This window comes from Sinohyriopsis cumingii, chromosome 11 (assembly GCF_028554795.1).
Source record: "Sinohyriopsis cumingii isolate HCF-2022 chromosome 11, ASM2855479v2, whole genome shotgun sequence".
Classification (NCBI taxonomy): domain Eukaryota; kingdom Metazoa; phylum Mollusca; class Bivalvia; order Unionida; family Unionidae; genus Sinohyriopsis; species Sinohyriopsis cumingii.
Genome location: NC_142971.1, coordinates 49,189,061 through 49,201,437, shown reverse-complemented (window position 1 = coordinate 49,201,437; position 12,377 = coordinate 49,189,061). Strand labels below are relative to the sequence as shown.

General features: G+C 34.2%; 1 protein-coding gene across 1 annotated transcript in view; it reads left to right on the top strand.

Moving 5' to 3' along the window:
• Nucleotides 1-12,377, top strand: part of LOC149788414 (stabilin-2-like) — a 495,609-nt gene that overhangs the window by 61,705 nt on the left and 421,527 nt on the right. Inside the window, exons 19-20 of the mRNA XM_089974375.1 lie at nucleotides 2,350-2,436; nucleotides 8,241-8,352. Of these exons, the coding sequence (XP_089830501.1) occupies nucleotides 2,350-2,436; nucleotides 8,241-8,352 (199 nt within the window). The remainder of the gene's footprint in view (nucleotides 1-2,349; nucleotides 2,437-8,240; nucleotides 8,353-12,377) is intronic.

Here is a 12,377-nt window from a genome sequence, read left to right as displayed (position 1 = left end):
CAATTAAACATTTCATCTAACAAAACATGTATACATATGCACTCTTATTCTCTGTGGAACATACACACACACTCAATGGGAAACAATACAACATTAAGCTTGTGTGGTTAAAGTTTCATTTTTTTAATGATTTATGATTGAGAAACATCATGGCTAATTGCAAATATGCAACTGTTTGATATATGTACAGTTTTTATGTAGATAGTTATGTTTTTGTTCATCCTTTGAGTTTGAAGATGACTATGGCATCACTAACCCACTTGGCATTTGTGAGCATGGGAGTGTTTTAATTCTCTCTTTTGAATAAAAATGTAACAGTCTTCCTTTATAGTGCAAAAGACAGAATGATGAAATGTAAAAAGAAAGTAAACTTTCATGGTGCATTATATTTTTAATATATCATCATTTGAACAAAAAGTAACTGATGAATGCCTAAACATTTTGATGTGACAAACATATAGTTGTTTAGACTGGCAGATGAACATAACAGTTGATTAAAAATTGGACAAACAGAGTGCATGCAGGGGAGATAACTTTGATATGGTTCACTGGATGTATGGATGGTCAAAGATGAAATAGATGAATGCAAAAATCAGGATAGAGCAAGTAGATGGATGGGGAATTAATGAACAGATGGATGAAGGAACTGATGGACAGATTTATTGACAAATTAAAAGTTTGGAAGGATGTTTCGACAGATGAGTGAAAAGATGAATGGAATTAGCCCATGATATGGATAAACTGATGGCTGCATTGAGAAGGTAAATGGACAGAAAAAAACCCAGAAAAGTGAAAAGAGTTTTGAACAGGTAATGAAGTTATCCAGTGAAATCTTGCATAGAAGCAGAGGCAGACTTTACAATAATTCTGTTGTATTCATTCAAAGAGGTGAGAGACTGATTCTAAACCCATTTGCTTTCATTTCGAAACAGCATGTGAAATTGCCACAAGCCTGCCAGTTTGATCATGGCTCACTAAAAATGAGGCCAGACCATCTGGCCTTTTGGAGTTTTAGGTTTACTGAGTAACTTTAATCGCAAATTATACATTCTATCGTATTTAAAGAAATAATAAAAGCCATGTCGAAAGTAAATAACAGCTGTTTCTTACGACGTTGTGAATCTGGATCATGGCACTCAGATCTGTTGGGTGAGATTGGAAATATCTTGCATATAGTCTTTGTACATTAGATGCTTGCAACTTCAGACTAAAACCCTTCTGCATCTTTGTGATGTATGATGACACATGTTGCGTTTGATTCCCAATATCAGAATGAAGAAGTATTTGGGTGCAGACCTAATTTCATCAGCAGATGTACTTTGGAGCATCATCTTTGGAGACTTGGTCTAGTTCTGATGTTGTCATTGATTACAAGTCATTGATGAGGATCCTAATTCTCTGTCTGTGATTCAGGCTGGTCATCAATGATGTATCAGATCCTGATGCAAAGCCACTTAGTGAGTTATGTATGGATCCAGATATGCTGGAAAATTAGCAGTATTGTATTATTCAATTAACAGTACTATATTTTGCAAAATTTAATCAAATGCAATACATTTGATAGATAATAACAAATTTTTTTCTTCATTTTTTTAATTTTTTCCCATTAGATAATCTTATTAAGGTTCATGGCTACCTGCATTTACCATTGAGTCATTGACTGCATCCTGTCTTTTACGATGACATGTCAGACCAGTTGTTTATGAACAGTGTTGTCAGGACAATTTATGCGATTTATCCATTTTCCAGTTTTTCAACTTTTCTGTATGGTTGCATTGATTAGATGCCACATTACAAGAAATTGGCAGCTTTTGCCTAAAGTAAAATCAAAAACTTTACAGCTCACTCACACCCCAAACTGCCCTATTGACATAAACCTTTCTTCATTGGTTGAGTTCTGATCTATGTACATGTAGTAGAGAAAACAATATGTTTGTTTATTTAAATGAATTAAAGGGCTAATTACAGTACTTGGCATAAACTTTAAATAGCTTAGGCTAGATCGCTCTCTTTCTCTCTCTCTCTCTCAGCATACAGAGTAATTCAGCTAACTGTTCCAAATTTTGGTGGACCAAGGCAGCTGTCAGATTATCAGATTGTCAGATAAGATTTGAAATCAAATGGAATTGTACAGTAATGGCATAAATCAGTTGAAAATTGAGCCCACATCATAAAGACGTGATATTTTGTTATTGTTATATCCAACTGTCCTACTCTTATGATAAAGTGTTTTTGCCACCCAGTGTAATACCTTCCTTTGAAATTTACATTGCTGTGTTTGTAGGTCTCCCATGGTTACTATGTGACCATCACCTGAGGCAGGATAAGTTTCAGTTTTATTTTTTCCAGATTCCTCGCTGTTGTCCAGGATTCTATGGATTAGATTGTTTACCCTGTCCAGGTGGTCATAATAACCCGTGTAATGGAAATGGAGTTGTAAGTGTCACCTTAATTAATAGATGAGAAATATTCACTTTATTCCCTTAGAAGCACCTTTTAGGATACTGTGTTCTGATGCTTCTTTGTCTTATAGATGAATTTTGAATTACTCCTCTCGCACCAACAACCAGAGGGCCAAGCATATTAAGTTGTTCTACTGGATTTATTATGACTATGGTTTTAACGTAAGTTACAGAAAGAAGCAAAAACCAACCAGTTTTGTACAGTCAACAAATAATTTAATTTTCTTTGTTCCCAGAATGAACATATAAGTGGTACTAACAGTATTTTAATTAAATCCCAAATAATTCTAAATGTTCAAAAGTATTAAGTATTCTGAATGAATTCCAATAATCTTGAATGTGCTCATGTACCAATAGTCTTGATGTATATCAAAGATATAATCCAGAATGTCTTTGAATGAGTCCTCATTAATCCCAAAGTAGTGTTTCAGTCCAAAAAATAATTCCATTAAATAATTTAAATTATTCCTCTAAAATTATATCTGAACATAACTAAAAGTGATTCTAGACTGGTATTGAAATAGGAATGAACAATTCATTGACAAGGCCTCTTTTTTGTACATCCTCACTTGACCCGCGTCACATTAGCATTTTCTGGAGAAAAAAAACATATTAATGAAGAATTGCTGTCAACTGTAAACATGTTTGCTTCCACAACCTTCTAGGTCATAATCAGGGCTAGTTCTTGAACTTGAATATAAGTTAACATCTTTTAACAAAATTACATTTGTCAGAGGGGCCCAAACTTGTGGTCTCAAATTAGGGACAAAGGTTAAACCCACCATATAAATGAAATATGCACAATAGTTTATTTAAGTCTTAAGTTTTGTAGTACCAGTTGTTTGTTTTATTTTTAAGTATGTACAAAGAAGCATTCAGTTTTCTTAAATGTGGATATATTTCCCTGAAATACAAAATCAAAGAAAGTGAAAGAATTGAAAATAATAGCCAATCACCAACCATGCATGATATGTCTATGGGACAAATGCACTCCTATTTTCAAATATTTTTGTGTCATTCATTCAAACTAAATACATACGGTAGTGTATTTGACTGAAATAGTTGTTGACTGGACTTGGGCAATCGGCCCGGATTCATGAATGAGAATTCTATATGTATTATACATGTATTTTGCATTAGTACCAGCCAGCTACTGAATTAAAGAATTGAAGTATAAAATCTATAAACCCCATTGACTTAAATAAGACTGTATTGTAATTAATATGCATAATTTAGATAAAAATACTTCCAACAGTAAAGTTCACTATGTCAGAATAAAATGGATTGGAGTAATTGGCACTTTCACTTCACCCTCAAAACCATTAAAATGGATTGGAGTAATTCTGGCACTTTCACTTGACCCTCAAAACCATTGAAGAAAAAGTCCTGATGAGTATTTTTTCAAATAAATTGTCACTGAGGAAGCCCGAATTGTTATGGTAGCCAAATATGTAACCCACTTTTGATCAAACTTGATAATGAGCAAGATCCAAGCATATTAATGAGGTGATCTTACGTCAGTTTGGCTGAGCTTATTGGAACCCATAATTTGGATCAGCCTTTTGTTCAAATTAGGGATATGGGCTTATATCATAAAGATTTTGGACAATTTCAAAATTAAGAAGAATCCATACATATTAATGAATGGATATTGCAACCAATTGGCTGTTCTTGTCGAGGTCATATTTTGATCAGATGGAATCCACACATGTTATTGAGCTGATCTTGCATGAGATAAGGTGAGCTTTTACCACTTTTTAGACTGGTGTTTCTGATCCATTTTAATTAAAGTTGATAAAAAAGCTTAAATCATTAAGAAGCTTTTTTTTAATAAAACCTGGGAAATAGGCTAATATTGTCAAGATACTGGATGATGAAGATTGTGGGATCTTGCATCTGGTACAAAGATTGTATTACCTCTATAGAGACTGTACTGTTTTAAAAATTTGATTTTGATCAGTCTGGGTAAATAGATATATGTCATCAAGTACTTGGAAGAACTTGGTTGAGTATGATTATGTCAGTGAAATTTATTCATATTAATGAAATTATATGACCTTGCAGAAGAGTGGCTGAGCTTGTCAGAATTCCGGCAACTGTATTTCTCATCAGAGTTTAATCAGACTTGCTAAATAATCTTATATTTTCAAGATGTTGGATTGTGAGTAAGTTCTATGCGTATCAAGGAGCCAATCTTGTATGTGATTTGCTATGAATATTATCACATTAATTGGAGACTCAATTCAGATCTGAAGAAAAAAAATGCCATACTGTAAGCTTATATAATTATTTTTGAAAACAGTTTCTGTAATAAATAAGATCAGAGCATATTAATGAAATGCATTGTATCTGATTGGCTAAGCTTGTTTCCTTGTTAGGTGTATAGTTCTCTACCAGTATCTATAAAAGTCTGTAAATGGGTCAGTATCATTAAGACGATGTGGATTATGAGACTGCACATTAATTATACCTTTATACACTTTTTTTAAAAACAGGATGTAGTAAAATAGGTCGGTTAAACTTAATGTAAAAATTATGAGATAGTTCATATAAGATTATGCTAAACAGGTTGTGTTCTTACAAAATACTGAATAAGTCTGCTTAGAAAAATGGTCACCTGTTTAGTTATGTAAACCAGGTGTTCAGTAGTAATCCCACTTGGTCCTCTTGTTTATTCATTATTATGCTCATCATCTGAAGAACCATATATTCACAAATCCTTTAGCTCCTGTGATTTTTGTAAGAGTTATTGCCCTTGTTGACTCGCAGCTGAATGCAATGAATGATGGAATTTTGTGACTAACTTCTCTTGCAGTTTTTTTTTTAATTGTTGTGAAACTTAGTAGATATATATGCATGTTGACAAAGTCATTGGACTCCCTATTCTCAGAAAGCTTATGTGCTTTTTTCAGTTTGATTAGAGTTAGGGATGGGATGCTGGAGAGGCTCAGGGTTGATCCTTCTATTTTCTGATAGGGCATAGCTGTCAGACCTCAAATGTGTTCTTTAATCTTAGGAATAAACAAGAATCTCTTGATTTGACTGATGCTCTACTGGTTAAAAGAATGTCAAGGAATTAAAAATACGACAATTTCTTCCTTTGAAGTGTCAGATGTTGAACCCTCTTTGGTATTCTTCAGTGATAACAAGATTTTCAAATTAGCTGCTGTGGTACACATATTGCATGTCAGCTTGGCACCATTTTCATTTAGTCTTTTGATGAATATCTATAAAGTCATTTATGGAAGTAAGATTTTTAAGACAGTCATCATGGCAGCCATATTTAATGTTTGACTGGCACACTATTTTCATTTAGCACCAACTAGATTTCATAAGAAGTTTTAAATGCCTGGAATCCTATTATACTAGGCAAATTATAACTTTCTAAACATCACAGTACTCTTGTATGACTCTCTTGAGCAGTTTCATGGCGGGGGACCAGTGTATTTGTGATGTATTGTTTCAGTTAATGTCTGAATAGATATACACCGCTTCCTCGATAACTTGCGCCCGGATAACTCGTGATCCCGCTTATAACGCGGTGTCTGTCTTGGCTCCCGATTTTTTCCAGAGAAAATGTATTTAAAATATCTTTAAAATATGCTGAACATGAAAAAAACTACGATAAGAATTGATAAATTAAACCTTGATACATTGCTCGTTTTATCGTTGAAAATGGTGATTAATGCCCTTGAAAATATAATCCATATTTTGAAATTTGCAAGTTCTAAAGAAGAATTAATTTCAGAGATCTCGAAAACGCTTAATAACGCATATTTGGATGCCAATTTTTGATCTGGAAGGCAGAAAATCGCTGAGGCGGGAGTCCTCCATATGCATGTAATAGGTGCGCGGGAAAATTGAAAGATTTGCCGGTCCTGTAACAGCCACCTGCTTTATGGGAAAATGTGTTGATCAGTTAAGTGTGCTGATATTTACAATGACAGAATTCAGTGACTGAAAGACTCTTTGATGTACTGTTGCCATTTTATAAGAGTACATTAAGAAAAAAAACAACATGATGCAACAGCTAGGCAGCTAGTTCAATGGCTTTGACTAGCGGCCGAGTGAGAAAATGTACTGATATTTAGTGATTGAATTCAGAGGCAGAAAGACCCAGTTTTGAAATCCTAGCGAAACCTCTGTTTAAAGGTATCACATATTATGTAAGTTTTTATGATAAATAGTTGTCAGTATACTGTAAATAAACATTCTGGTGAAATAGCGATCAATGAAAACTTCTGGTAAATGCTAACAGGTGGCAACAGAGAATGAAATAAACACCAATTAAACGCCTTCCTGTGTGAAAGTTACGTTCTAATCCTTTAATTCCATTTCAGTGTAAACATTATAATCACAACATATTCTGTTCATTGAAAACATGAAAAGAGTCAATCGACCGTCACTTGAAACCCGTGAGTACTTCTGTGAGAACCTAATTACATGTACGTGCCAGCTTTGTTTTGATCAACAACTTGGAGAAGTGTTTGTTGCATTAAAAAAAAAATATCGATTACAAGAGACCTCGGGTGCTGGATTAAGTGTCTTGGAGCTGCCTTTGATGTAAAGCAAAACAGTAACAGAGACAACGACGATGATAGTGACTTCGAATGTTTCAGTGAAGCTGATGTCATTAATGCCGAGGCTGTTTGGGAGAAATTCATACAGACTCATGGTCCTGAGATGGACGTTTCTCTTGATGATATGGAGGAGTGGATTTTTGCTGACAATGATTGCCCCACAGCCGAATACATGTCAGATGAAACTATAATTATTTCTATAGCAAACAAATTTGCAGCAGAAGACGATTCTAACTGGAGTAACACAAGTGTTGAAAGTGATGCAGACTCAGATTTTGCACCCCCACCCCTCTGCACAGGAAGCAATCAGATATTTTGATATTGCCATAAGGTGGCTGGAGACCCAAAATGTTGACTATGTAAAGCTCATGCAGTTGAGAAATCTCAGGGATTTTGCTCGGCGGCAGAGAAACCAAGGAGTAACACACACACAAAAAAAATAACTGATTTTTTTCAAAAAGTGAATTGATATTTGTCAAGCGTGGCACAAACGGCAAGTATTAACTTGTTCTAATTTATGTTGTTTTAAATTTGTAGACCAATTAAATATGTTAGTACTGATTAACCCTTGTTTTTTTTGTTTTCCATTTTACTTCTATCACACTCAAAAATATTTATCTATCCGTTCGATCGACACTGTTTCTCGAAAAGAGCGATCTTTTGTATATAAAAAAACGTCTAATTTGGATCAAAGAATAAAACTAGAATGTATCCAATTCACCATAAAAATTAGTGACGTAGTACACAATGTGTGAAGTGGTACACATGTTAAGCGAACGGAAACCATGTGGAATAATGTTTTCGATGATCGCCTCAATATACTGTAATTTATCCTGAAATTAATGTTGTCCTATGAGGAAATAATAAAGTACACCGTTATGAAGAGATATTTATTAACATTTAATCTCAGAATGATTATAAAGTGAGTATTCAACAGTATAATCTGTCTACCCCCCCCCTTATTTATCCGTTATGTCGTCAATCACTTTATTGGTTTTGGGCTTATTTTATAGGTCCCTCAATAACTCGCGCCTCACTTATAGTGCGGTTGATGTTTCTGGACCCCGATGTGCGTGAGTTATCAAGGGAGTGGTGTAGTCTGTTACATTTTTTTGCTTTAATATTTTTTGGTGCTAAATATGTGAAATTTATGCTTGTAAACGCTGCCTGATTTGCAGTATTTACTAATCTTTCATAGTGTGCTGAAGGAAAGACTGAAAAAGGAACGTGTAAATGCAAAACAAACTTTGCAGGAGAAAGCTGTGACAGGTGTTCCAGACCCAACTATTTTGGTGCCAACTGCTCACAAGGTAGGCTTAATGTTACTTGTTAACTGGCCAGCAGCTACTGTGTGAATAGAAGATGTTGGCTTGACGTGAAAAGATAGATCAAGCCAGGTTTGGAATATCAGTTTACTCAAATGTGTCTAATCATACAAGATGTGCCTATTACCTGTATGAATTTTTTAATATTAGAATTGAGAACTTTGCGCAGATTCCAAAAGATATATTTGGTTTAAAGTGATTTGGGACACAATGGGATGAAGTGTATGTTGTTTCTTTATGTTAGAGTGTATCCTGTGACAGAGGCATAGTAGTGTAAAATGGCAAGTCACTGTGCATTGTCAGACACAAGAATTTACTATGCAAACAGATTCAGCTGAAGAAGGTAAATACATGTAATGAATTTACTATAAAAGAGTTGGAGTTGATTCAAACAGATTTCATTAAATGTAATATCAGATGTGAGTTTTTTGATGATATTTTTGAACATAGAGACATTGCTTCAGCCAGTATTGTTGCCACAGGTACGTTGACTGAAAAATTAGCACTGGTGAATGCCATTCTTGTACTCGGGATTAAAATTCCATTATTGATGCTAGCAGCTTGCAAGATGGATTTTCACAATCTTGCTGATGGCATTCAGCAGGTGGGTTGCTCATAACAGTATATTTATATAACTGATCAGTGCATGATGATTGTCATCGTAAATGGTAGTTTTGCATTGACTGTAGAGGTCACTCAAATCAGATTTTACTGTACTAGAGTTAGTAAATTCCAGTTTTTTGCTTTGGGTATATATAGACTTATTACCTATTTAAACTTTACTCACCATTGCTTTCGTGTTAGGTATATTTAGGGTACGAACAATATACCTCTTTGCTGCTTATTAGTGTTGTGTGTACACCATAATTGCACCATTTGAAGTCATTATGTACAGTAATGGTGAATTCTATTAACCAAGGTGCCCCCTGAATGATTTTAAATAAAATAACAAAGTGGTCACCTGTTTCACTCATTATTATATAGTACATCTTAAATAAATGGCAGGAAAATTATGTTCAACTTGAAACAATTTTTTCCAGATCATGAATATTTACAGCATAACTAAAGAGGTGAAACATGTAAACAACAGTTGAATCAAATTATTCTGCTTTATATACAAACAGAAAACTAAACTTTATAATCTGGTTGAAAGAAATTTGGTTCATTCATGATGATATACTGCAAGGAAGCACACATAACTCATTTGAACACAGTTTCATGACAAACTTTTCTCTGAAAACATGGCTTACACCTCTGTTTTAGGCCACGTAAGCATGTATATAAATGCTGCTGCTAATTAGATATCACAAGAATCTCCCTAAAACAACTGTTTACCCTGAATTAACCATTTACCCATACAGTCTACTGCTTTCTTTCACAAAAATGTGCTGATCAGATCTCTACCCAGTTCCAGGATAAAGTTGGCATCTGTATATCAGGCACTGCTTACCTGCCTGGTTGATACCTGTCTGTAGATCAGGTAAGCGTTAACTTTGCAACAGTCAGTGAACTAAATAATGTACCTGGTGTATTTTGTGCTTGGTTGTCCAGCAGCATGTTGCTTTCTCAAATGGTTGAGTATCTACTTCATTCATATACTTATGAGTATCTACTTCATTCATATACTTATGAGTATCTACTTCATTCATATACTTATGAGTATCTACTTCATTCATATACTTATGAGTATCTACTTCATTAATATGCTTATGAGTATCTACTTCATTCATATACTTATGAGTATCTACTTCATTAATATGCTTATGAGTATCTACTTCATTCATATACTTATGAGTATCTACTTCATTAATATGCTTATGAGTATCTACTTCATTCATATGCTTATGAGTATCTACTTCATTCATAGACTTATTGTATAGATGCTTTGCCTTTACCCACAGAGATGCTAGCTCTTCCAATTTGGTCAGAGTAGCTCCAAGAACTAGGCCATCCTCTGAGAAAAATCTAAATTCTGATTGAAACAGAAAATTCCAATATTTCTGCCTTTCATAAATCAGTGGAATCATCTTTTTTTGTATCATCAAGCAGATGTCTTTTCTTTGTAAGGCATTCATCATTTAGGAAAGCATCAGAGCCATATAGCAAATGGAAAACCCTTAATTATATTGGTTGAATACTAATTAATTTCTGCATTAGTCAGAAATATTGTATCATGTTTTCAGCCTCTATTTTTTTTACTCAGTTATTTTCTTCTTCACTGTTCCAGTCCAGTAACCATCCCTTAGCACTCAACTTTTTGATTTTCCTTAAAATGCCACTTGGCCAAAATGAAAAAGAGAAAGCACAAACAGAAATATTGTGAGAATTACATTGAAAATTTCCTGGAATGACAAAATCTAGACTTTGTGATGAGTTCATATTTTGCATGTGGTGTATAATCATCGTTAAGATTGCTTACTGTGGATGAACAGATTTAAAGAAACAGGCTAAAACTTAAAAGTACAAGAGCTGTACACCTTCTCAAGAGAGTCATGGCTCTTTTCCAAAGCTTAAAAGTTAATTTTGGTTGGAAATGAGCTGTTTATTATAAATGCAGAAACAGTTTTTACCAACTTTTATTGAAAATAATATACTGCTATCCTTTGCCAAAAAAGCCAATTCCCTGTTCTGCAAGATATTTCTAGATTTTGCTATTGCCAAAAAATACAGTTGTGCCAGAAAAAAAATATATACAATTATGAAAGTGTTGGCAAAGGAGGATGTGTCCTGTTTGGTGGAACATCTTTGTGGTGCTCCTTTTAGCATTGCCGTAGATGTCAGTGCAGATTCTTTTAATCATTTTTCAGCTATAAGTTTGATTTATAATCATTTTTTTAAAATACTTTTGCCTATTGTCAAGCACTAAACGCAGAACTATAATTTACTTAGAAGAAAACTATAACAGGACAAAGCAGTTGATAGGACTTCTGAGTGTATTTTTAAAGCAGTTGATAGGACTTCTGAGTGTATTTTTATTATCATTCTAGTGGACAATAGATTTATGTTATTCTTCATAGATGTATTTTAATATTATAATAATGGCAGACATATCTTTGCATTTTGAGCAATTGATTTTTATTTTGCATATTTTAAAGTTCATTTGGTAAAAACTGGTTAGAGGGTAAGTAAAAGAAAAATGTCTCAAACATGCATTTCGATTAAAAACTTTTTATATCCCCAAAATGTAAGCCAACACCAGAATGCACCATCTTTGCCCCCCCCCCCTTACTATATATGACTTTGACCTCTAGGGTTGGCATCTCTGCCCCTATTGCTTGCTGATATCATCACAATGTTTTTGTCATTCCATGCAGAGATTGCAATATATTCCTTCATATAAGAGGTGGATTGCCCTCTGTTTGATATTTGACTCCTTATCACTGACTTTTTTCCTCTAAGAAATGATGGAAAACCTTTGTGATTGCCACATATAGTGCCACAGATGGAGATGTCTTCTTCCAGGTGTTCAGAAAGGGTAATACTACTGGGAAATTCCTATCAGAGTATCAGTGAATTTGTTTTCCCCTCCAGATCATGGTAAAAATGATGTGGAGAGGCACCCATGAAAATTGAAGCAGAAAACGCTTTAATTTCATCTGTGTGACTAGGTAAATCATAGCGCTAAGGCCAGAAATTCAGATTGAGAACTTTTATTTGTGTTTTCCACGATATTTTGCTGTTTACATTACTATTTCCATCAGAAACATACACAGGAATTTAGTAAAGAAAATTAATTTTATCACAGTAGAACGAGGAACATCCGATGCTGCTGTGATCAGTGAAACATGGCTTGACCATTGGTTGATTATATTGTATACCCACGAACGTCCCAGACAGTGTTAGGGGATTTTGAAACTTGAAACATGTGTTTTGATGTCTGGGGGTGGGGTGGGACTGTTTTATGTGACCAAAATAAAGTGATGTCATCAAATTGAGAATACATTGTCTACTCTTTTAAGCCTATAGAAAATTACTGAGAATACATTGCCTACTCTTAAGCCTATAGATAA